Raw genomic sequence first — 27,977 nt, forward strand, 5'->3', positions numbered from 1 at the left:
TTTTCCATCTCATTTTTCTTTTCCCCAATTATTTCAGGGGTTGTACTATTACAGTCTAGAACAGTAAGTCGGTCCAACAGCAGCCAGCATGAGGCAGGCTACACTACACTGAATATCTGCCAATACTGTTGCATGCAAGCTCTCCTCTCATCTCCCACTGAGATGCAGTGACAAATCAGTGATCGGCAAATATTTCAAGATCACAAAATAATCAACAGATTTTAGGAAGAACAGGTTGGCGGGAACAGAGAGAACAAATGGATTCAAAAATTTGAAAAATGGAACTGACACCAGATTAAGAGGATTTTTTTGGAAAATAAATATTTATGTGGAAGCGTACAATTAAGGGACTGGAAATAAATTATGTCGACATGCAGAGAAAATAAGAACTCTTGCCACGCAAGCTGTTGATACTAAAAGATGCTATTGTATGGTGGACAAGCTGTAAATGACAAGTATAATTGTTTGGTGATTGATACATCCAGGATTTATACCCTTTGTAAGTATAGTTGCATTACTTTTGATCAAAGCTCGATTATACTGAGAATCCACCTACACACTTAATGTGAGTCTAATAAAAACACTTTATTGTACAATTGCATTACTAATGGCTTATGCAATAATTGCAATAATTGAAGTATTCTACAGAGGGTTCATAGAAACAGAATTAAAGATGCACAGGCTGGTCAAGAGCTACACTGCAAGCTATATAATCATACAAGGTTTTGTGGTGTAGCTGGTCTGGACACTGCAAGCTATATAATCATACAAGGTTTTGTGGTGTAGCTGGTCTGGACACTGCAAGCTATATAATCATACAAGGTTTTGTGGTGTAGCTGGTCTAGAGCTAAGCTGGATGCAAATGGCATAAGATACATTTTTTCATGATGTGCTTCATTTGAAAATGACAAATCTCTTCATTTCTGCAAAATAAAACTTTTCACACAAACAAGATGTCATGTTATGTTAACGATAATCTGTCTTTGATTAATTGCTTATTTATTTTTGTTTGTTTGGAGCAGAAGTGTTGAGTCACAGGTAATAATGAGAAAAATTACCCAGAAAAAAGTACATTATAATCTGATTCCAAATAATGGAAATAAGCTTTTATCATTTTTAGGTGTTTGATATGCATTAAAATGGATTTGTTAAGCTATTGATGTCAATTGGTTATAATTTTTAAAAAGTAAGGTCCTATTAACATTGGCCTTCATGGAGCTAAATTTCAGGCGGAAAAGAGTAACATAAAAGTGGGTCATGCTCTTTGGAAAAAGGGGTTTAATGCATGTGCATAAAGTGTCATTCCAGATTAGCCTGTGCAGTCATGAAGGGTACTCTGGGACCACACTTTCAGCCTAAACTGCATTTTTTCTAAGAAAAGACTTTCTTGAAACAAAAAATATCATAAAAGAGGAAAGTGTCGTCCCTGATTAGCCTGTGAACACTGCACAGGCTTATCTGGGATGACTGTGACTTAAACGCACATGCATTAAACCCCCTTTTCACAGAGCAAAGCCAAAATATAAGTTCTCAATTTTAGTTCAAACATAACAAAAAAAAACTCAGATCACAGTTAGACTAGAAATTATGCTTGATTTATCTGCTAATCTTTCAGGTTCCGATAGCTGTTGCTGATAAATGAATCATGAACACTCCCGTATGGTTTAATTCCTACTTATCTTAAATGCCAGTCATTGTTCATTGTGTATTAGCCATTGAAGAATGGTGAGAACTCTATATATAAACTATTTCTGAGGTTTAAAATCACACACATGCATGCTTCAATAGAATGTAGACTAATTTCCTGAACCAAAAATGCTTGTGGAAACCTGATGTTTGAACTTCCTACCGAAATGTGTGAATTGTTTTTTCTGAATACTGAGTTATAGCTTAACTAATTTATATGCGATTGAACTTGTGTCTATAAATTATAACTATGTCTGGCAATATAGAGTTTTATTTTTTTAAATCTGATATATTTGTATACAGTAACACATATTTCTTTGTAAATATTAACAACCTTAACTAAGTCACTAAATATACATTTTTGATCTTCCATTTTCCCTCTCAGAATTTTCTTTAAAATAGATATATCAGAAACAATATATCAAGACATAATAATGACAAAAAAAAGCTTCAAGAATTTCTAATATATTCAAGAATAAATAGAAAAGCATGGGTTTAAGAATGTATATTAGAATCTATATAATAATATAAAAATGCATGGATTATAGAATCTGAAATATGGAATGTAGAAAATGGTTCTAGAATTATTATTTAAGTTTTAGAAGTATTCTTAAATGGGAACTTACAAAAAAAACACAAGATAAGTGATTACATGTCAAAATAGCCTTATAATACTATCTTTATGTGCCATTAATTTATTTGGGATGTTATTTAATCTTTTTTCATGTTCAAAAAGAGTCATGATTAAACTTTTAAGTTTTAATTTCCAACATGCTTATTCACAGGATGAAAACGCTCATTTTTGTTTCTACTTACTCTAATAAATTATATATTCATAAAAAATGTACTTTAAAAGTTAATATTCTTTGTGATTCACAACACAACAAATAATGTAATTGTTGAACATTAACAAATCTTCTGATGGGTTTGTTCTAAAGAATATATTTTAAGACATTTTATTTCTATGTTTTAAAATGTTCTTACTTACAAAATTATAACTTTGTGTAACCTTCATGTTAGAAAACACAGATTATTTTGTCTCTGCACATCTAGTAACTTTCGCATATAGATGTCATTATTATCAATGGGTTGACAATATATATATATATATTTTCCACATTAAGTTCACATGTTTTCAGAGATATACAAGACACAGCTGCACATGTTACGCCAGCAAAACCCTGCACATCAGAACCAATAGTCCAGAATTAACAATAAAAGTATTGCATCACTACAACCAATTCTCCTTGTCCACATGAATAGCAAATATTCAAAGACAGATATACTAACCTATGGTAATTGATGACAAAATCTTGCAAAACGTCATTTGATCCCAAACTGCTTTCATTTTGAAAATTAACTCTGGCTCAATTCTGGTTTTTAAGTATTTTTCTTGTCTACAGGGGTCTTACACAGTGTAATTTAGTCCCCTTACATAGAGTCACATAACCTCAAAACATAAGCTATCTGAAGAAGTCATGCAAGGAAATTTAAGCTACAGACAATATTTTTAAATATGAATAGACTGTATGATGTAAATCTATAGAATGTACAACATCATATATTTCCAAACTACTTGTTGGCAGCAAATATTTCCTGATGACAAAGTTGATGCCAGTTAGCCCAATAATGAACACGTGCTTCTCACCTAGGTGACCCAGGTTCAAACCCCATTCCAAGGAGCATGTTAGTATAGTTGGTGGTCACCATACTGGATAGGTCGGGTTTCCTGCTGGTACTACGGCTAACCTACCCCCAAATACGCAATACATCGCAACACCAATATTGGTAATCTTTCAATAACAACTACATAGCTGGACATGGCAGCTATAAATCTAAACGTGTGTGAGTCTCATAAGCAAAAACAGTAGGAGTGCTGGGTCACACTATGGGTCCAAACATAATGCAGCCTCAGTCGTTGACCGCACACACACACACACACACACACACACACACACACACACACACCGGATAACAAAGTTTGAATTCTATTTATTGTTAGTATCAAATGCTATCAAAATGATAAACATGATGGTCATATTCGGAAAGGTTTTCAGAAATATAATGAACGAAGTTTACTGGCGGTTCAACAAGTGAAAGAGACCAAACTGTCATTCTTATGAAAAGTAGAAGCTGTGGTTCACAAAATATCATTTCTCCATGACAGTTTCAAATGTTCACATTGACTTTTGTTATACTTAGAAGTGGATATATAAGTTACAGGAAACTGGTAATTCACTTTGATCACTGCATAATAGAGTTGAATAAAGCATCCCTAACCTAGCTGTGAGCAAATGCAAACCAATTGCTACTGATTTAAGCACAAACAACAAGATACACCAGGGATTTGTCAATTTAATTCAAGCCAAAATAAGCCATTACAATAATTGATTTGTGTCCCTGAGGTCACCAGCAAGATCTGGCTAAGGTTTCCTGTGTGTCAACATACGCCAATAGATGGCCATTTCAACCACATGTCAGTAAATATTGAAATTTCATTTGAATATTGCCAAATAAGTAATAACTTTAAGTGAGTCATGTATTAAATGGATAGGGCAAGTTTTTTTCTTGGAATTGCACATTAGTAGTATTGCAATTCCTGCCATGGAGGCATTTCACTTCCACTTCAAAGCCTGACATTTCATATATCACACAATGTATAGTGTGAGAAAGAGCAGAAGGCCAATTACTAATGGCAAGTGAATTTTATCGGCTCCGAACATACATTATTTATAATCATTTTCAGTTTCCTGAAACATGCCCACATGGTGAAAATCACATCACTTTTATCTAATGTTTCCCTGATGGTTTGAACCATGTCAACATGTTGAAAATCATATCAATTTTGATTGATGTTTAAGAAGGTAATTGGAAATATATTGATAATATATGAGCCGAGAGATAAATAATGCATAAAAGCACCTTCCTTCCTAGATATTACAGTAGTCAGTCAAATGAAACCAATGTAAAATTTAATGTCACCAAACTTTTGAAAATTTCCAGGCAGTCACACATTAATCAGAAAATGAATACCAAATAAATATAAAAAAATACGTACCAATTACCGTAGTAGTGTTTACATGTTTACATAAACATATTTATTTATTTATTTGTTGTATAAGGCTGGCATGTCAGAGTGTCATACAATCGTCTTCCAGTGGTTAGGACATATGCATATCTTTGGAAGGGGAGGGTAATTGTCCCAGGTTCGAGTCTCAAAGCAAATTAGTTTTGTGAAGTAAGACTAACTATAATTCATTTGAGCCTCCATCTGAGACAACAAGTCTAAATGCATGTGCATAAAGTGTTGTCTCAGATTAGCCTCTGCAGTCCACACAGGCTAACAGCGAAAACACTTTTTGCTTTTATGGTATTTTCATTTAATAGAAGTTTATTCTGAACCAAAATCCAGTTTAGTTGTAAAGTTTTTGTTCCTGATAAGGCTATGCAGATGCAATCTTAGAAAACACTTTAAACACATGCAGTAAGCCTCAGCATGGAACATAAGAAAGTTTATTCAATTAAAAGGTATTGAGTCAGTTTTAGCACCTTGCATACAGGATATGCATTAGGAGGAAAAGAAAAGATCAGTCAAGGTTTGCCGGGTACTTAAAAACTGGGCTTGCCCATCACATGGGGTGAGCTTTTAAAACGCAAATACAAATTACTTTTACATGTTTGTGCAAAACCTGCATTGCGTAGGTGTATAAAAGACCAGCACCTCAAATCTCTCAAGGTATCTTAGTAATAGCTTTTAAATGGCTATTTGTATTTTCTGTCATAAATGCTTCACACAAGCAACAATGACATTAACAGATTTATGGCACACAGGATCCATGGCAATTTGTCCATGTCTCACAAGAAATGTAGAAATCAATACATGTTTCCTAAAATTCAATGGTGAACCATTTAGATGGAAATCAAATAGCAACTTGTCAATTCCCCATGCAATAACTTCAAGAAAATGATATCATGGCAGCTGAATTAATGTTTAGATCAGTTTCACCATCATTCAATAAATAACTCGAGAACTGGGATAACTGCAGCATTTTTGTCATCCTGTTGTGACCTCAAGATTAGGCAGTTTTACTGTTACTTAAACCCTTTCACTTAGATACGTATTTTCATGTGTGTGTGAAGTCCCTTAGAAAGTTATATTTAATTTAAGACATTTCTTACTAGATTCAAGTTTTTGAGGCTTCATTTCCAACCCTTGGATACTGATTAGCAGCAAACAGCATAAAACCTAAACAGACTGCGAGTTACTCGCAGGCTGTTCTGGTTTTATGCGGTTTGCACATAGCCATTTTCACTTTGCTTCTAAGTGGGAAAGGGTTAAACTAGAATTGGTTAAGTTATTTGCAGGTTAAGGTTTTTGAAAAAGTCATTCTTTATAGTATGTTCCACTGTCTTTTTAATTCCACTCTGAATTCAAGTCTTTCATAACAATAAGTTCTCCGAAATTCAAGTCCTTCATAACAATAAGTACTCTAAATTCAAGTCATTTGTAACAATAAGTACTCCAAATTATAGTCATTCATAAAGTACTCTAAATTCAAGTCATTCATAAAGAGATCTAAATTCCAGACATTCATAACAATAAATAATCGAAATTCAAATCATTCATAACAATAAGTACTCTAAACTCAAGTGATTCATAACAATAAATACTCTCACTTCAAGTCATTCATAACAATAAGTACTCTCACTTCAAGTTATTCATAACAATAAGTACTCTAAATTCAAGTCATTCATAACAATAAATACTCTAAATTCAAGTCATTCATAACAATCAGTACTCTCACTTCAAGTCATTTATACCAATAAGAACTCTAAATTTAAGTCATTCATAACAATAAATACTCTCACTTCAAGTCATTCATAACAATAAGTACTCTCACTTCAAGTGATTCATAACAATAGGTACTCTAAATTCAAGTCATTCATAACAATAAGTACTCTAAATTCAAGTCATTCATAACAATAAATACTCTAAATTCAAGTCATTCATAACAATCAGTACTCTAAATTCAAATCATTCATAACAATAAGTACTCTAAATTCAAATCATTCATAACAATAAATACTCTAAATTCAAGTCATTCATAACAATAAGTACTCTAAATTCAAATCATTCATAACAATAAATACTCTAAATTCAAGTCATTCATAACAATAAGTACTCTAAATTCAAGTCATTCATAACAATAAGTACTCTAAATTCAAATAATTTATAACAATAAATACTCTAAATTCAAGTCATTCATAACAATAAGTAATCTAAATTCAAGTCATTCATAACATTAAGTACTCTAACTTCAAATCATTCATAACAATAAATACTCTAAATTCAAATCATTCGTAACAATAAGAGCCTCACTGTGGGAAAAGAGGGCTTAATACAAGTGAGTACAAGTCGGCACAGGAAAATCAGGGACTACACTTTCCCGCTAGACTGGATTTTTTTTAGAAGAGATAACAATTTTTAGAAAAGCAGAAAGTGTCGTTCCTGATTATTTTTTATTAATAGTACAGCATTTAAAGACGATGACTATACATCAAAATACAAAATTATGTGATAATTTTACAAAATTTACCAATTTACAAACTTGCTTATTGGAATTTGTTACAATTTTTTTATTCTTTAGATAATGTCAGAAGATTATTATTGCAAAATACTATAAAAGTTTGTTACTTATTACCATGTGGCATAATTACCACAGGAAGTGCTTATTAGTGCCAGTTAAAAATAACTCAATCTTGGGTCAACTAGTACTATATTTCCCACCAGGTAGAATTTTTATTACACTAATTGCTTGTTCACTCAGATGAGGAATGTACTCCTCAGAATGTGTAATAGTGATACCCATCAACCATTCAATAATTGAACATCTCCTGATACACATTTATGATCTACAGAAATTGATAGTTTTATACTCTTAAGCCTTCCCCATTCATCCTAAAGGCTATTATAGTTTATAATTACTTTCTTTGCACATATGATACTCAATCTTCAGGCAATACAGGTCATTAAGCAGTGAAGCCTACTATAGAACATGTATTATAAATGGAAGTGTTAAATAGACATATCAAAAAGGTACTGTTTTTAGGAATAATGCTTCTTGGAGCGCCATTTCTTATATCAATCACACATGTAGCCTTTATTATTGATTGGTTCCTAATGGTGCTCTTTTCTGTCCTGAGAAGCACGCCATTATTGCAACAAAATAAAGACAAATTATACCTATAAAGATCAATTATACTATCACGCCTGAGCTATAATCTTTGAACAAAACATATATACACCAATCTGGCAATGTAATGTCAGTATTAAACAAAATAACAGAGACTTGAACAATAAGCATGTCTATTCTTGCCCATAACTGTCTATCATCTCATTTAATGGTTCTATCTCATCCCTGGTACTTAAATATTAAAGAGAATCCAGTGCCTGTACTTTGAAGTTTATTCAGTCTTTTCCGCGCCTGAGACTGCATCATGTGAGAACCAGGAGTGTGTACCAGCGTCCTGATGAATTTAGTATTTTTGTGACAATTTCCAAATGTGTAATCGACACATTCATGTACTGTTTTTTTCCACTAAAAAATTAATATCAGGCATGTGGTGGCATAATTTGAAAACATTATCACAATATCAAATGATAGTCAACCTAAATGCTGCCCCTTAGTATACAATGGAAACTGATGTAGCGGTCAACTTAGCACAATGGTCAGCTGCAGACAACGGTGTGAGATAACAACAAAGCAATACTACCAACTGACCAACCATCTTAAAGAGGTGATCAGAGAACAGCAGTCACATGTCGGCAATGGTCACTTTGGCTTTTATCCTTGAATGACCGCTGTTTTCAGTTTGGACTGTATATGCATTAATTAGTTTGCAATATGTCACCACACTGGAGCATTTACACTTAAAGTCTTGAAAAAAAAAACTGAAGTTAAATCTTCTGACGCTCTTATGGGACCCCAATTCTTTAATCAAAATCTGAGGAAAATGTTCCTATCTTTTAATCAAGAAAATAGCTTTGAACTTACCCACCAATAATTTTGCTAGATGGACAGCAAAATACATGGATACAGACTCGATTAAATGTATTTGTTTATGCTCCATTTATAATTACAGGGGGAAGCATTTATAAATGAATATACGGCAATATCTATGTTTTAGCAAATATCAATAGTTAACTGTATAATAACAGCTCCACCATCATCTTTGAACCTGAGTGCAGTGTTGATGGATGTGCATAATTCAATAAGAACTGTGCCTTTATCTGCCATTATCTCATATAAATCAGATCCCCATCTCTCAGTGGCTGGTAAAGATCAATTGAGCCATGTTTCATGTTACCAACAAGTGGGCTGCTCATTTAGTTCCCTAGCTCAGGGAAAACAAAAGACTCAATATTCTAACCCTTTCAGTGCGGGAACCGAATTTTGAAGGCCTTTGCAAACAGTTTGGATCCTGATGAGACGCCACAGAACGTGGCGTCTCATCAGGATCCAAACTGTTTGCTATTCTGATAGTATTCTTTGAAAAAAATCGAAGAAAATGCTAATTTTAGAAATTCAGCAGAAGACATTTTAGCAGAAGACAAATTACCCAGCATGCAAAGGGCTAATGCAACAAAATGTCTACTAGCAGTAAGAGTAGCCTGATGAACACTTATGAAAATAAAACAGAAGTCATCAAGACCATCTTAAGTTAACTGCAGTATAATCTAACTACATGTACAAGTTTTAATTATTCTAAGCTTATATTTTCAGTAGCATAGTTGACAAAACAGTTTATTTATACAATATTAATAAATATGTTTGACTGATAAACAACAAGTATCGCTTTCTTTAACTACAGGGAGTATTGAAGACAACTCTTTTGAGTCTTCTATCAAGATCAATAATATAACATTTAATATTTTTATTAAGGCAATTCGAATGACAACATATTTGAACATAGAACATATTCTCAGCTCCTGAGAAAACAACCACCCACATACAATTTCAGAGCTACCTCTCTGACATTGCTGTAAATCAGACCAATATTTCACCAAATAATGGAGATAACTGGATTCTATACTTAGGTGTTCTTGTCAGATATGGCTGGGTTTTCGCATTCATCTCACCTGTTGAACATCAACACCCACCATAATCCTTCACCTGCTCCCTCATCTGACCTCATAGATTATGATGTTCAATAATAGGTCTAAGAAAACCAGCCATTTCTTCAGTTTGCAAGGTAGCTGTGACATGCCAACACAATAGTTGAACGTTGCAACAGCAAAGCAATAATTGATTATCTATATCATGCACAAACATTTCACCCATGCTCTGAGAAATGGGGTTTTAACCCTTTGAATGCTGGGAAATTTGTCGTCTGCTAAAATGTCGTCTGCTGAATTTCTAAAATTAGCATTTTCTTCTGTTTTTTTCAAAGAATGCTATCAGAATAGCAAACAGTTTGGATCCTGATGAGACGCCACATTCTGTGGCATCTCATCGGGATCCAAACTGTTTGCAAAGGCCTTCAAAATTCAGTTCCAGCGCTGAAAGGATTAATGTATGTTTGTAGTGTTGTCACGGATGAGCCTGTGCAGTCTGCACTGGCTCATCAGGGACAAAACTTTCTGCCTTGACTTGATTTTCACACAAAAAGAGACAACGTTTTAACAAATAATCCCGCAGAAAGTGCTGTCCCTGGTTAGACTGTGCAGACTGCAAACTCAATAAAATACCTGTAATATAAACATTAATATGCAGTTGTTGCATGTTAAATTTGCAACTTAAACAAGTTTCTGTGTACAAAAAGGGCTCATTATTATGTTTATTTGCTCGCAAGAGTTATGGAACTTGGTCATCGACCTCACACAGTGACCCAAAACACCTGTGTGAAGTTTCAATATAACATCTTTTATATAAGAAGAAACAGTGAAATTAAAATATTGCATGTTTACCGTGTTGGCGGGAATATTATGACTTCAAACTTGTTTGAACACAAAGTCTTTCTTATGAGGCCCCAGTCAGGTAGGACCATGGTATATGTGTGAGACTTGAGAAAATTTTCCTGATCAAACATCTGTTTTATCTCAACATTTAACAATGAACATTCCCCATCCATAAAGCATCACAATTTGAAAAGTGTTTATAAACAATTATTTCCCAGAAATAGCAGGTATTGAAAACATACCTAACAGATTGGCAGGTAGTTATATTTTGCTAGGCCGGATAAAGTAGATTGCAGATTTGAACAATTCAAGTTGTTCTCAGAAAACTGTACGAGCCTTGCTCTGAAAAAAAGGGGCTTAATGAATGTGCATAGAGGTATGTCCCATATAAACCTGTGCAGTCCACACAAGGGGCTTAATGAATGTGCATAGAGGTATGTCCCATATAAACCTGTGCAGTCCACACAAGGGGCTTAATGAATGTGCATAGAGGTATGTCCCATATAAACCTGTGCAGTCCACACAAGGGGCTTAATGAATGTGCATAGAGGTATGTCCCATATAAACCTGTGCAGTCAACACAAGGGGCTTAATGAATGTGCATAAAGGTATGTCCCATATAAACCTGTGCAGTCCACACAAGGGGCTTAATGAATGTGCATAGAGGTTTGTCCCATATAAACCTGTGCAGTCCACACAAGGGGCTTAATGAATGTGCATAAAGGTATGTCCCATATAAACCTGTGCAGTCCACACAAGGGGCTTAATGAATGTGCATAGAGGTATGTCCAATATAAACCTGTGCAGTCCACACAAGGGGCTTAATGAATGTGCATAGAGGTATGTCCCATATAAACCTGTGCAGTCCACACAAGGGGCTTAATGAATGTGCATAGAGGTATGTCCCATATAAACCTGTGCAGTCCACACAAGGGGCTTAATGAATGTGCATAGAGGTATGTCCCATATAAACCTGTGCAGTCCACACAAGGGGCTTAATGAATGTGCATAGAGGTATGTCCCATATAAACCTGTGCAGTCCACACAAGGGGCTTAATGAATGTGCATAGAGGTATGTCCCATATAAACCTGTGCAGTCCACACAAGGGGCTTACTGAATATGCATAAAGGTATGTCCCATATAAACCTGTGCAGTCCACACAAGGGGCTTAATGAATGTGCATAGAGGTATGTCCCATATAAACCTGTGCAGTCCACACAAGGGGCTTAATGAATGTGCATAGAGGTATGTCCCATATAAACCTGTGCAGTCCACACAAGGGGCTTAATGAATGTGCATAGAGGTATGTCCCATATAAACCTGTGCAGTCCACACAAGGGGCTTAATGAATGTGCATAGAGGTATGTCCCATATAAACCTGTGCAGTCCACACAAGGGGCTTAATGAATGTCCATAGAGGTATGTCCCATATAAACCTGTGCAGTCCACACAAGGGGCTTAATGAATGTGCATAGAGGTATGAGTCCACACAAGGGGCTTAATGAATGTGCATAGAGGTATGTCCCATATAAACCTGTGCAGTCCACACAAGGGGCTTAATGAATATGCATAAAGGTATGTCCCATATAAACCTGTGCAGTCCACACAAGGGGCTTAATGAATGTGCATAGAGGTATGTCCCATATAAACCTGTGCAGTCCACACAAGGGGCTTAATGAATGTGCATAGAGGTATGTCCCATATAAACCTGTGTAGTCCACACAAGGGGCTTAATGAATGTGCATAAAGGTATGTCCCATATAAACCTGTGCAGTCCACACAAGGGGCTTAATAAATGTGCATAGAGGTATGTCCCATATAAACCTGTGCAGTCCACACAAGGGGCTTAATGAATATGCATAAAGGTATGTCCCATATAAACCTGTGCAGTCCACACAAGGGGCTTAATGAATGTGCATAAAGGTATGTCCCAGATAAGCCTGTGCAGTCCACACAGGCTAATCAGGGACAACATTTTCAGCAAAACTAGATTTTTTCACTAAAAAGGAGACTTCTTTTAAACAAAAAATGCCATAAAAGTAAAAGGTCCATAACTAAATAGCCTGAGTGGACAGCACAGGCTAATCTGAGACGATGCTCTAGATGCATGCATTTAGCCCCATTTTTCCAGCTTATTTTGAGTATTTTACTGCGGCAATATTGCGAGAAACACGTCGTCAGTGCAGAAACAATCCCAGTACTGGACAACAAATGACTTTTGTGTGGAAATATCTCTTTCCATTTAATTAAGTTTTCTCATTATCATTTAGAACCCATTCTCACTCAACAATTGAAACCTATAAGACCTCTTGAGCTCATAAAGCTGCTTTTCTCCGAGAACAATTACCATATTTGCAGCACGCCTGAACCTGTTAACAGCATTCTAGAATACAACAAAACCAATCTATGGGTTATAACCAATCTATTGGTTATAACTTTTACTAAGAATCGACCTGAGCAAGTCCGAATCTAATGCCAGTTAATTAGAATACCTACATTTTCCAGCACCTTGCAATATGATTGTTAGGGTCTTTGTCTTTGACTTTTATATTAAAAAGATATTGTTTCTGGTATTTTAATAATTAAAATGGAACAGAGAACAAAATAATAACGTAGCTGTGAAAAATAATTGTGATATAAGATAAATCTTTTTATGAGGATACAAACAAAGTGTGGTGTCAACATCCATTGTGATTACTCGCAATTTTCAATAGCACTTTTGTATTTTCAGAATCCTCCACACCTGGCAGTCACCATGGCAACAGATTCACCTAGCAACAGCAGTGGCCTTGACCTTTCCAGCAGTGCCAGCAACAAGGAGATCAAACTGTACTCCATCGTGCTGTCTACGACCATGTTGGTGCTCTCCATACTGTTTGGGGGTGGCGGATGTATTACTGTACTGATTGCCATATTTTTTCGACGTTTACATCGAAAGCTGCGCTATATTCTCATAGGGATACTCTTGGTTGTGTGCAGTGCATTCGACTTTATCTGGTGTCCCATTGAAATAGCCAGGCTCCTGCTTCATCAAAGGAACGCCTTGAGTGGAAATGAGATTTCCATTCAAACTGTCAGTAGTCTGAACTACACCAGCAGTGCAATGTATGTTTTATTACTGTGCGCTCTTGCCACAATTATTGTGATGATATGCATACAAAATTTATTGAAAGTTGTCAGGAAATATGATGCCATTCCAAAGGTCAAGCTTGGTATTATTTTGCTTTTGATATGGCTGATCACATGTATTGCTTTGACTGTTACATATGTTCTTATAACCATGGATGAAAAACTTCAAAGTGAGAGTCTCTCCTCAAGCAAAGCATTCCATTTCAAACTGGGAGTTCAGATAGTTTGGTTTATCCTCATGATATTGCTGGTATCTATCATGCTAGCCATACACCTACACACAAAAGTCTGGAGAGAACGCATGGTTACAGAAATATCAAACTTGCATTCCAATGAAAACTTCACTGTACCTTCCCTGATCGTGAAAAGTGTGGAAGAGATAGATGAAGAAGACATAGAGGAAAGTTCAGTAGCACTACCATCGCCAGACATTGTGAAGGACTCTCCTGGCAACGGATCGCCAACCTCGAGGTGCTCAAAGAGTGCCCTGAAGAAGCGCAGTGCGTCACCATCGTCACAGAAGGTGCTGTTTGCAGATACACCTAGCCCCACAAGAGACGCACCAAGTCCTAAGTTCGGAGAACGGCTTAAGAAGTCTCAAAACCACCTTGATGTCAACATGGCTGCAATTCTTGGTCGCAGGAGGCATACAATAGCACAAATAACTGACCCACAGCTTGATCACTTACAGAAAGCTAAAAACTACAATTATGTCAGGAAGTTTTCAGTTGATATATCAGCTTTGCAAGCCCAGCTTGAGAATCCTAAAATACACAACAGCTTTCCATTCCATTCCCAGCAAGATATTAAAAACACAGATAAAGAGAGTACCGAAAGGCCAATCAGTTTTGGTTCTCAGCAGAAGTGCAACAGAAGAAGCAGGGACGAGATGTTGACAAGTCAGGAAATAAAAGAGGAACCGGAAAACGAATTTGATCACAATGAGGAAGAGACTGGACAGAACCCCAGAAGACCTGAAAACTTCCCTGAGCCGTCAGTCCCCTCGGTTCCATCACCATGTGCAAGTGTGAGGTCGATGCTCTCTGCAAGGGATTCTATCTGTCCAACACCTCCTATGATTAGTCTCACCCCGATAAATGGTGAGGAAAAGCACATAGACATTAACAGCGTGGAAGAAAATGACATTGAGGATTCCAACCTTTCGAGCCAGTATGCCGCCGAAAGACTGCATAAACCTTGCAAGCTTTCCTGTCTTTTAGTGTTAACCTTTGTATTAAGTATTTTGCCCATGTTTATAACAGAAATTCTCTGGGATTTATGTCTCTCCAATGCGGCTTATCTGAACACAGCTACGTGCATGACAGCAATATCCATGGCCCAGACTATGATTTTCCCGCAAGTAATATTCTGCGTTGACGCCAGTATTAATAAAGCCGTTCACATTTCCTTTGTCACAGCCCGCCTGTTTATACTTGGATTAGTACATAAGAAAGAACATGTACCCACTAATGATATTTCAGATACAGAAGTCTGACTATATTTTGGACCTGCTATTAGGCTACACATTTTTCATGGGGATGATTAATTTAGAGCAATGTTTTTATTTAACTATATAGTAAGGTTGAAATCTGATGCATGGAAATATATTAGCAGACAGTAGCACTTATAAAATCTGTTAGTAATGGCACTTTACTATGCATGATTGGCCTATCTTCATTTGTGATTATATAAAAATTAGCTGCAAAAATTATGTGAGCCAAATTAACAAAAGATTTTAATACATTATTGTATTACAGAGCCTGAAAGTATCCTTATAACTTTAATGAAAACACTTGTTCAACTGTTATTTAATTTATTGTACTTCTTTATGAGTCACTGAATATTTGTGAAATAAGGATTAATCCATTTTAGTGTGTGCAACTCATTCAATGTTGTCATTATCTTCTTTCTCAGATTTGGCCAAACTATTGTTTATCTCCTAGTACATCTCACTGGGAACATTTCATCCAAGATATTATCACTATTTTTTTACATGATGGATTGTTAACATCCTTAGAAATAGTTTATTTTAGACTCTGATATCTAATATATACTTTTCACATCATTACAAGAGCTAACAATATGTTGTCTGAGACCCATTACTGCAGAATGGTAATTTGCTCAATACTATAGATTCCTAGCCATGGCCTACAGCTGACATTTTAGATGTAGTACATCATTTGACAAATTTTGTTCACAAGCGCAAACATATATGATACCATCAGGTGTTGACACATTTTTTTTAATTGATAAATTAAAGAAATTTTTCTTTAACTAAGAATTCAAATGTTTAATATTCTTTCTTTCAAAACAGACACATTTTAATTGTCCATCTTAATTTTAATAATAAAATTTATTATTTTACTATTCAATACATTTTAATCAATTAGATATGGTAAGATGAGATTTATATGGCAAAAATAGTGAGATAATTTGGCTAACACATTTTGCGGGAGTCACATTAGGAGGGAGTCGCATTTGATGGAAGTCACATTTGATGGGAGTCATATTTGATGGGGTCACATTTGATGGGAGTCACATTTGATGGGAGTCACATTTGATGGAAGTCACATTTGATGGGAGTAACATTTGATGGGAGTCACATTTTATGGGCGTCATATTTGATGGGAGTCATATTTGATGGGAGTCACATTTGATGGGATTCATATTTGTACATGTAGTATTTCCCTGAAAATCTGTCCATTGCAATGAGACCATTATTGGGAAGACTGACATACAAAGCAGTTATAAAGTTGGGATGTTGGTGCAGTGTGGCCTCAGGTGGCTCATTAAATTTCAAGTGGGCATTGATCCAGAAAAATATTATATAAGGCCTGAACTTAAAGTTTAATACTACCATTTTTCCTGCTAGGATGCTGAAACTTGTGTTTAGTTAGGATACTTGGTGATTTGACCTTTGTTTTTAAATGTTTCATGATATTTACACTTACAGTTAACACATTCAAATTCTAACAATTTAAAATTCTGCTTTATCTTACAATGATAAATTTTTTATTTTTTATTTTGTCAAATGTCTTGAAATTGAGTGGAGAATCGGCAATTAACATCAAAACTTGCAAGACGATTACAAATTTCTTATTGACTGAGTGCAAGAATAAATTAATTGTACACCCTCTATATATACCATATATATGTTATTTGTAATTCTGTTCCACTTCAGTGTTCTATGTTTCTTGTGATTAAATATTGTTTTAAATGTTTAGAGAGTTTTTGTGTTACTAACTACACTTGCCATTTTTAGAACAGTTTTGTGCCTTCAGGTTGCAGGTGAGCGACCTAAGTACTTTGGCTCTCTTGTTGAGTTACACATAGCAATTGTGTTGGGTTACATTATAAGCTATTTCTTAATGTTCTTTAAAGAGCCATATGAAGATGTTGGACTTGTATATTAACCCTTTGCATGCTGGGAAATTTGTTGTCTCTGAATTTCTAAAATGAGCATTTTCTTCGATTTTTTTTCCAAAGAATACTATCAGAATAGCAAACAGTTTGGATCCTGATTAGACGCCACATTCTGTGGCATCTCATCTGGATCCAAACTGTTTGCAAAGGCCTTCAAAATTCGGTTCCAGCAATGAAAGAGTTAACCAGAGCTTTAGGGGAACACTGACACCAACATTTGAGTGAGCAGTATAGTTCACAACTTGGTGATAAAGAGGGAAATAATGCTATTTGTTAGATTTAATTGCATTATTTCTCAGACTATATCTTAGTGGATTCAGATAAGGAGTGTGCTTAAAATCATTGGCAATATCAATATCATTATATCTGATGTTACATCAGTTGGGAATATTACATGGCTGTGGTGTTCCCATGTGTGGAATAGCTTTAGTTTATTGAATTACAATGTATTTATGAGCCCACAGGGCGAGTGGAGTACAATTCAGTACCCATCAGAACACGAAAATCATGAAATTCTCTATTAAATATATTACAATGAAAAACAACATGACAAGTCATTAGATCCAACAATTGATGTATACATTCTAACCATGTAAATACCATTACAAGGGCTGTTTGTAAAACATGCATGCCCCCCATATGGGCTGTCAGTTGTAGTGGCAGCCATTGTGTGAATATGTTTTTTGTCACTGTGACCTTGACCTTTGACCTAGTGACCTAAAAATCAATATGGGTTATCTGCCAGTCATGATCAATGTACCTATGAAGTTTCATGATCCTAGGCCTAATTATCCTTGAGTTATCATCAGGAAACCATTTTACTGTTTCGAGTCACCGTGACCTTTGACATAGTGACCTGAAAATTAATAGGGGCCATCTGCCAGTCATGATCAATGTACCTAGGAAGTTTCATGATCCTTGGTGTAAGCATTCTTGAGTTATCATCCAGAAACCATTTTACTATTTTGAGTCACTGTGACCTTGACCTTTGACCTTGTGACCTGAAAATCAATAGGGGTCATCTGCCAGTCATGATCAATGTTCCTAAAAAGGTTTCATCATCCTAGGCGTAAGCATTCTTGAGTTATCATCTGGAAACCATTTTATTGTTTGGAGTCACTGTGACCTTGACCTTTGACCTAGTGACCTGAAAATCAAAAGGGGTCATCTGCCAGTCATGATCAATGTACCTATGAAGTTTCATGATCCTAGGTGTAAGCATTCTTGAGTTATCATCCGGAAACAATTTTACTGTTTCGAGTCACTGTGACCTTGACCTTTGACCTAGTGACCTGAAAATCAATAGGGGTCATCTGCCAGTCATGATCGATGTTCCTATGAAGTTTTATGATCCTAGGTTAGTGATTTTTTTTGCCCAAAATTACCGCCGATATTCGGCTGCTTCCCAATTGCAAAAATTGATGTTTTTTCCCCAAAATCTGACCAAAATTTCCCAAAAAATGACCAAATTTTCCCAACAAAGCCAATAAAATAAAACAATGTCATTTCGATCGATCCAATCGAGCTTGTCAAGTCGTCCCCAATTGACAACTGACTTACGTATTGTTCGCGAATGTAGCCGAATACAATTTTACATTGCTATCCACGCATCTCTCTATATATTGCGGATGATACCGACGATAGTAAATGTATCCCGATTGAGAACGCCTGTTTTTACACACGTCTAAGATAGCCGCAAGAAGACAAGAAATTTGCGATGAACATTGAAAATGATACATTCAAACTAACAACAAATAGCATATGTTTATTAGGGAATAATTTAATGCATGTGTCAATTAACGCAAAATACTACGCTTGAGATTAAAAAACAACAAATATTTTATTATTTATGAGAAATCTGTACAGTGAATGTGCGTCACGGAAACCAGTGTTGGAAAACTGAAGTTTAGTCTACTGGCAAAGTTAAAGCATTTAAGATGAGAATCGTTCGAAAATGAAAGAGACAATAACAGTCTATTATGTAAAGTTGGAATACGACATTAATTCTAGAATGGACTGTTTCAGCTATATTTGCTTGGTTTTGACCATGCAAATGTCAGTGGTCATAAAAACAAAGATTAAAGCCATAAATTATAGAGTAATCAATTAAAATTAGATGGACCTTTGCTCATGCACCGCATGGGCAAACCCCATTTGCTCATACACCGCATGGGCAAATCCCCTTTGCTCATGCATGGCATGGGCAAACCCCCTTTGCTCATACACATGCGGTGCATGAGCAAAGGGGGTTTGCCCATGCGGTGTATGAGCAAAGGGGGCTTGCCCATACGGTACTGAAACAGTCCATTCTAGAATTAATGTCTTATTCCAACTTTACATAACATACTGATCAAACATGATTTGATTTATATGTTAGTGGATCTGTGTATAATCAGATTCATATGCATATTCTGCTTTATTATGTTTGTCACGCTGTACAGTTTACTGAAATAGCATTGAACTGAGGATGTCAAGTGCAAGGTAAACAAATTAAATATATTATTTTAACTCCATTTAATTAATACATCATTAACACAGCAAGAACACTAAAGCGTGTTTGTTAATATTTCTTAATGTTTTCACCATATGATATATTTAATTTAAAAAAATGCTGAATTATATTAATACTCTTAAGAAGCTGTGATTAAATGGTGTTTTTAAGAATCTATAGATTATTGCAAGTTTAATATGCATGTGGAAGGATATTAACTTAACGTTGTCTTCATTGTAAGAAGGCATTAAAGCAGCACTTTATAATATAAAAATGCTGTCTGTCAAACATGCACTTAACAATTTTAATTCTGTCCTTATAATCATATTTACAATGCTTAATGTTCCAATTTCAAGTCTTATCGCGCGATTTTTCCCAATTTCATGGTTTATCGCGCCAATTTTCCCAATCCAAATGGCACAGGCTGTAACAAAAAAAAAAGCAAAAAAAATCACTTTAGGTGTAAGCATTCTTGAGTTATCATCCGGAAACCATTTTACTATTTCTAATCACTGTGACCTTAACCTTTGACCTAGTGACCTGAAAATCAATAGGGATCATCTGCCAGGCATGATCAATGTACCTAGGTAGTTTCATGATCCTAGGTGTAAGCATCCTTGAGTTATCATCCAGAAACCATTTTACTATTTTGAGTCACTGTGACCTTGACCTTTGACATAGTGACCTGAAAATCAATAGGGGTCATCTGACAGTCATGATCAATGTACCTATGAAGTTTCATGATCCTAGGCCTAAGCGTTCTTGAGTTATCATCCGGAAACCATCTGGTGGACGGACCGACAGACCGACGGACCAACCAACATGTGCAAAACAATATACCCCCTCTTCTTCGAAGGGGGGCATAATAAGTATTTGACTACAAGAATAATCACAAGATATCATGATGCAGAACAGCAAATTTTTTCCTTCTTTATAAAGTAACAGAAACTTTACTTATTGGGAAAAAACTACAAAATTTTCAATTAAGGTGTCAAAAAAAAAAAAAAAAATTCTAAACACAAGAGCTGTCAGAGGACAGCAGGCTCCACTATTCGAGTGCTTGACAGTATAACGTTAGCCATCATGTGGAAATTGTTCATATTCAATAATTTACTAGACGATCTTTCCAAAAATTAAAAAAAGGAAACAAAAAAAAATTTGAGGGGGGGGGGGTAGGGGGGGCGGGGTTGAGAGGGGGGTATAATGTGGTGTGTGGTCATTTATTAGATGATCTTTCACAAATAAAAAAAGGAAAAAAAAAAAAAAAAATTGGGGGGGTGGGGGGGGGGGGGGGCAGTGATTTTGGGTTGGGGTGTGGGGTATTGTTTGGATGGAATTCATTTTGGTATTTTTGGTATTCAGGTAAGTGTTGTTTTGTCAAAGTATTAATAAAATCTGATCATAAATAAAGAAGTTATGGCAATTTAAGCAAAATGTTCAATTATTTAAGTATAAAAGGGGCCATAATTCTGTCAAAATGATTGATACAGTTGTTTGCTCTTGTTTATAGGTTGGGGTCATGATGGTTAACAAGTATGCAAAATATGAAAGCAATATGTCAAGGGACACAGGAAATATTTGGGGTAGTACGCAAACTTAAACATAGATTTATCAATAATATGCATATTCTAAGTATAAAATATAAAAGGGGCAATAATTCTGTCAAAATGTTTGATACAGTTGTTTGCTCTTGTTTAAAGGTTGGGGTCATGATGGTAAACAAGTATGCAAAACATGAAAGCTATATGTCAAGGGACACAGGAAATATTTGGGCTAGTACGCAAACTTTAACATAGATTTATCAATAATATGCATATTCTTAGTAAAAATAGGCAATAATTCTGTCAAAATGCTTGATACAGTTGTCTGCTCTTGTTTATAGGTTGGGGTCATGATGGTAAACAAGTAAGAACAAGGGACACAATTGTCACAAAACCAGGTTTTCATTGTGAAAAAAAAATCTGATAAAGGGAGAAAACTCAAACTGAACTTTTGAAATGACCAAAAAAAATTAACCCCCTTTGTATTTTTTTTTTTTTTTTAAATCTATTTTTAGTCGTGGCGACCTTGACATTGGAGATATTGACGTGATTCTTTCGTGGGACACACCGTCCCATGATGGTGAACAAATGTGCCAAATGATTTTAAAATCTCACAATGAATGACATAGTTATGGCCAGGACAAGCTCATTTATGGCCATTTTTGACCTTTGAACTCAAAGTGTGACCTTGACCTTGGAGATATCGACGTAATTATTTCGCGCGACACACCGTCCAATGATGGTGAACAAATGTGCCAAATGATTTTAAAATCTGACGATGAACGACATAGTTATGGCTCAAACAAGCTCATTTATGGCCATTTTTGACCTTTGAACTCAAAGTGTGACCTTGACCTTGGAGATATCAACGTAATTATTTCGCGCGACACACCGTCCAATGATGGTGAACAAATGTGCCAAATGATTTTAAAATCTGACAATGAACGACATAGTTATGGCCCGGACAAGCTTATTCCGCCAGCCCGCCAGCCAGCCAGCCCGCCCGCATTCGCCAATCTAATAACCAGTTTTTTCCTTCGGAAAACCTGGTTAAAAATATGAAAGCAATATGTCAAGGGACACAGGAAATATTTGGGGTAGTACGCAAACTTTTAGATTTGCACGCTAACGCCAACGCCGGGGTGAGTAGGATAGCTCCACTATATATATTTCATATATTATAGTCGAGCTAATAAAATGCAACATTTAATTAGTTTCAATATGCAGCCCTATAGCTTTAATCGAAGTAAATATCATATCGACAACTTCAACACTTAGTTATCAATTTATAAGTATTTGAAAGCAAACAAGGGCTGTTTGTAAAACATGCATGCCCCCCATATGGGCTGTCCGTTGTAGTGGCAGCCATTGTGTGAATACGTTTTTTGTCACTGTGACCTTGACCTTTGACCTAGTGACCTGAAAATCAATAGGGGTCATCTGCGAGTCACAATCAATGTACCTATGAAGTGTCATGATCCTAGGCAAAAGCGTTCTTTAGTTATCATTCGAAAATCATTTTACTATTTTGGGTCACCGTGACCTTGACCTTGTGACCTCAAAATCAATAGGGGTCATCTGCGAGTCATGATCAATCTACCTATGAAGTTTCATGATCCTAGGCATATGCGTTCTTGAGTTATCATCCGGAAACCATTTTACTATTTCGGGTCACCGTGACCTTGACCTTTGACCTAGTGACCTCAAAATCAATAGGGGTCATCTGCAAATCATGATCAATCTACCCATGAAGTTTCATGATCCTAGGCGTATGCGTTCTTGAGTTATCATCCGGAAACCATTTTACTATTTCGGGTCACCGTGACCTTGACCTTTGACCTAGTGACCTCAAAATCAATAGGGGTCATCTGCGAGTCATGATCAATCTACCTATGAAGTTTCATGATCCTAGGCGTATGCGTTCTTGAGTTATCATCCGGAAACCACCTGGTGGACGGACCGACATACCGACCGACCGACCGACCAACCGACATGAGCAAAGCAATATACCCCCTCTTCTTCGAAGGGGGGCATAAAAATCAAATACACCAATTTCTCAATATGAAAACAGAAGATGGTGCATTTTAGGTAAAATAACATATAAATCAAGTTGAATTAATGTTCAGTTATACAAATAAGCCACGTCTTGCCGTCATTAAATTCAAACTTTCAGAATGACACACAGAAGAAAAAGATTATTTTAATTACCATAGTTGCTTGAAGACAGTATCATTAACCATCTCAAACAGCCAATCAATTTATCTTTTTTATTAAATTATGGGCATAATTGACACAATTATTCCACTACACACATGCTGTTCTCCGAAGAAAAACATGCCAAAAGCATATGCCATTAGTTAACATAATTGACACAATTATCATGAAATTCACAAAAAACCTTTATGACGGATCATTCTCCATACAATTTCACAAATAAAACGAAATTGTCCAAGCCTTACATGCAAATAGCGCTGATAAGTGCCCTAATAACATGAAAAATAATGCGTGCCCATTTTCTGTGCAACTCTATTAGGATCATTAGGTAATTCTTAAATGTTCAAACCTTGCAGCAAATTGATATGGCTGAAGATAATTTAATAGCAATATAGGATAATAATTTCATGCATGCTTCTTGAGAATGTATAGACCCTGAGGCAGTTTTTTTTCCATAAAAGCTGTCTATTACAACCCAAGACATTTTCATAAATTGTCAACAAAAACCATAGCAACGGTCTGAATTGATGACATTTTGAAAAAGTGTCTTTTTCTGTTCTGGTAAATTGTGTGCCATAAGTTGCATACATTATTGAGGAGGAGAATTAAGTCAGGCAGCAACACAATGCTGTATTGAAGTATGCCGTTTTTAGTTGGTCGCGTTAGCTCACAAATAATGTAGAGGCAATTTTGCAAGTCAGTCTGCGTTAAGTACGCTAGGAACCATAACCCGTGACTGCCTGTGTGGATAACTGCAGTAAAATTTAGCAGACGACGAATGCTAGGAACGTCTGCTCTAACCACCGCATCTGCCTGTTTATTGTTTCCACTGGTACACTACATAGTGTGTATGTATTCAAAAGTATTTAACAGCTTGTAAGACAACGTTGGCCAGTCTAGTGTTTATCATTGAAATCTGTACATATTGGCTGCTTTCAGGGAAAACGGGGCTTAGTGCATGTCGAATAAGATTAGCCTGTGCACACTGATTAGCTGTATCAATGATTTGAAGAGCTGTCACCATAGGATGACTTATGCCCCCTATAAACGCTTGATAGAAGTTATGAGCTTTTTTCGAAACCTAAACGCAGATTTCGAAACCTAAACGCTGACCCTAAGTTCCAGGTCACAGGGGTCAAAATTTGTGTGCGTATGGAAAGGCCTTGTCCATATACACATGCATGCCAAATATGAAATTGCTATCTGATGCGACATAGAAGTTATGAGCATTTTTCGAAATCTAAACGTAAAATGTGACGGACAGACGGACGGTCCGATCACTATATGCCCTCCTTCGGGGGCATAAAAATGTCTTAGAATATCAAAATAAATCAGAAAGCCACATAAACCAGAGAGAGCGGACACCATGCTAAATCCTTGAAATGCACTAAGTGACCTAGTTTTTGACCCGGCATTACCCATATTCAAACTGGACCTAGATATTGTCTTGATACAACTTCTGACCAAGTTTGGTAAAGATCAGATAAAAACTACTTCTATTAGAGAGCAGACACCATGCTAAATATCTGAAATGCACTAAGTGACCCCGTGACCTAGTTTTTGACCCGGCATGACCCATATTCATACTTGACCTAGATATTGTCTAGATACAACTTCTGACCAAGTTTGATAAAGATCGGATAAAAACTATTTGAATTAGAGAGCGGACACGAAAAAGGCGACAGATTGACAGACTGACAGACAGACTGACGGACAGTCCGAAAACTATATACCCCCTTTTCTTCGAAAGGGGGCATAAAAAAACACATCTCGACCTGTGCTTTAAGACACACTCTTTATAAATTTGAATGGGTTGTGGTCATTTCAAACTTGCGATATAAAAAGCTATAACAAAATTTTGAAAACTGAGTTGCGTCTTAGATTATACAACAGCGAACAAATTCAGTGCCTTCAGGGCTTTGATTAGTGTGAGCGTTTGCTCAAACTTATGTTACAGAGCAAGTTTTGCAAATCAGTATACGCTTAACTACGCTATGGAAAGACAACCACTGCCTGTTGCAGTAAAATTATGCAGACGACAAATTTGTGACAAAGCTCTAGTTCAAGTAGTTTTCATCCGAGCTTCACCAAACTTGGTCAGAAGTTGTATCTACATGATGTCTAGACCAAGTTTGAACATAGGTCATGGCAGGTCAAAAAAAAGGTCATTGGGTCACTTAGTGCGTTCTAAACATTGAGCATGGTGTCCACTCTCTAATTCAAGTAGTTTTCATACATTCTTCACCAAACTTGGTCAGAAGTTGTATCTAGGTGATGTGTAACTAGATGATGTCTAGGTCAAGTTTGAATATGGGTCATGCCGGGTAAAAGACTAAGAGATTGGGTCAATTAGTTCGTTTTAAACATTGAGCTTGGTGTTCGCTATCTAATTCAAGTATTTTTCATCCAATATCGTCACCAAACTTGGTCAGAATTTTTATCTAGATGATCTCTACACAAAGTTTGGACATGGGCCTTGCTGGGCCAAAAACTAGGTCACGGGGTCACTAAGATTCAGCATGGTGTCCACTCTCTAATTCAAGTAGTTTTCACCTGATCTTCACCAAACTTGGTCAGAAGTTTTATCTAGATGATCTTAAGGCCAAGTTCAAACATGGGCCATGCCAGATCAAAAACTAGATCACGGGGTCACTTAGTACATTATACACATTCAGCATGGTGTCCGCTCTCTAATTCAAGTAGTTTTCATCCGATCTTTACCACGCTTGGTCAGAAGTTGTGTCTAGATGATGTCTAGGTCAAGTTCGAACATGGGCCATGCCGGGTCAAAAACTAGGTCACGGAGTCGCTTATCGCGTTTTAAACATTGAGCATGGTGTCCGCTGTTTTTTGTGAAGACAACATGCAAAATATTCTGTGTCAATGCGGCATGTGGGGGGCCTGGTCAAAAACTAGGTCATGGGGTTACTTAGTGTGTTTTAAACATTTAGAATGGTGTCCGCTGTTTTTTGTGAAGACAACATGCAAAATACTCTGTGTCAATGCGGCATATGGGGGTATTCGTCACGTCTGTGACAAAGCTCTAGTTATCTGTAAGAGTGGCGTAATTGTTTTTCTGGAAAACGGTTATTATATTGAAAATTTCTAAGTCTACAGCCTATAACGCCGAAAATAAACGACCTAAACAAATTTCACACTACATCTTTAGGTCATGTAAGTAGACTCACAAACAAAAAATCAGAACACAATCTAAAATCATTTCCTAAAAACATCTCTGGAAAACAATTATTATAGAGAACAAGAGATGTGTTTGTCAGAAACACAATGCCCCCTAATGCACCGCATTTTTTTGGACCTTTGACCTTGAAGGATGACCTTGACCTTTCACCACTCAAAATGTGCAGCTCTGTGAGAAACACATGCCTGCCAAATATCAAGTTGCTATGTTCAATTTTTTCAAAAGTTATTGCAAAACTTTACTGTAAGGTTAAAGTTTTGGGACAGAATGACAGAATGACAGACAGACAGGCCAAAAACAATATACCCCCGATCTATCGATCCGGGGGCATAAAAATGTCCAAGGCCCATAACTTCACCACAAATCAATCAGCCGGAACAAATTTCACATTTCATCTTTTAGGACATTCATGCAGACTCACATACCAAAAGTCAGCTCAATATGTCTGAAAGTGTTGGGTAAAAAACATCCGAAAAAACGTCATTATAGAGAAAATTTCTATATCCACTTTTTTCACAAATCTCCATGCCTTTTTCTATTAATAACAATACGCATGCCCCCCAAATGGGCTGTCAGTTGTAGTGGCAGCAATTGTGTGATACGTTAGAAACCATTTTACTGCTTCAGGTCACTGTGACCTTGACATTTGACCTAGTTACCTGAAAATCAATAGGGGGCATCTACCAGTCATGATCAATGTACCTATGAAGTTTCATGATCCTAGGCCTAAGCGCTCTTGAGTTATCATCCGGAAACCATTTTACTGATTCGATTCATTGTGACCTTGACCTTTGGCCTAGTGACCTGAAAATCAATATGGGGCATCTGCCAGTTATGAACAATGTACCTATGAAGTTTCATGGTCCTAGGCCAAAGCGTTCTTGCGTTATCATCCAGAAACCATTTGGTGGACGGACCGAAAGACCGACCGACCAACATGTGCAAAACAATATACCCTCTCTTCTTCGAAGGGGTGCATAAATATATAATGTCTAGTTTTCCAAACTAGTGGCTCATTTGTTTTTCATTAAAAAACAAGAGCTGTCACCATAGGATGACATAAGCCCCCCTATAAACGCTTTGATAGAAGTCATAGCAGCTAAATCTTTGAAATGCACTAAGTTACCCTGTGACCTAGTTTTTGACCCGGCATGACCCATATTCGAACTTGACCTAGATATTGTCTAGATACAACTTTTGACCAAGTTCGGTAAAGATCCGATAAAAACTATTTGAATAAGAGAGCGGAAACGAAAAGTGTGACAGACTGACACACAGACTGACGGACAGTGCGAAAACTATATACCCCCTTTTCTTCAAAAGGGGGCATAAAA

The 27,977-nt window shown here is 36.3% G+C and overlaps 2 protein-coding genes and 1 long non-coding RNA gene across 3 annotated transcripts in view; 1 reads left to right on the forward strand and 2 right to left on the reverse strand.

The window, feature by feature from the left end:
• Positions 1-27,977, reverse strand: part of LOC127876084 (arginine--tRNA ligase, cytoplasmic-like) — a 150,496-nt gene that overhangs the window by 85,685 nt on the left and 36,834 nt on the right. The window lies entirely within an intron of this gene.
• Positions 68-16,408, forward strand: LOC127876086 (uncharacterized). The gene is made up of 2 exons (XM_052421001.1): positions 68-499; positions 13,378-16,408. Exon 2 carries the CDS (start codon positions 13,402-13,404, stop codon positions 15,268-15,270), a length of 1,869 nt encoding a protein of 622 aa, XP_052276961.1. The 5' UTR covers positions 68-499; positions 13,378-13,401; the 3' UTR covers positions 15,271-16,408.
• Positions 21,680-22,293, reverse strand: LOC127876143 (uncharacterized). The gene is made up of 2 exons (XR_008047680.1): positions 22,060-22,293; positions 21,680-21,897 (listed from the first exon to the last, which is right to left on the reverse strand). It is a non-coding gene; the product is annotated as an uncharacterized LOC127876143 (long non-coding RNA).

Source organism: Dreissena polymorpha, chromosome 4 (genome assembly GCF_020536995.1).
Source record: "Dreissena polymorpha isolate Duluth1 chromosome 4, UMN_Dpol_1.0, whole genome shotgun sequence".
Classification (NCBI taxonomy): Eukaryota; Metazoa; Mollusca; class Bivalvia; order Myida; family Dreissenidae; genus Dreissena; species Dreissena polymorpha.

Excerpts from the sequence above, each read along its gene's own strand:
- LOC127876086 (XM_052421001.1), top strand. The coding sequence starts at position 13,402 with ATGGCAACAGATTCACCTAGCAACAGCAGTGGCCTTGACCTTTCCAGC.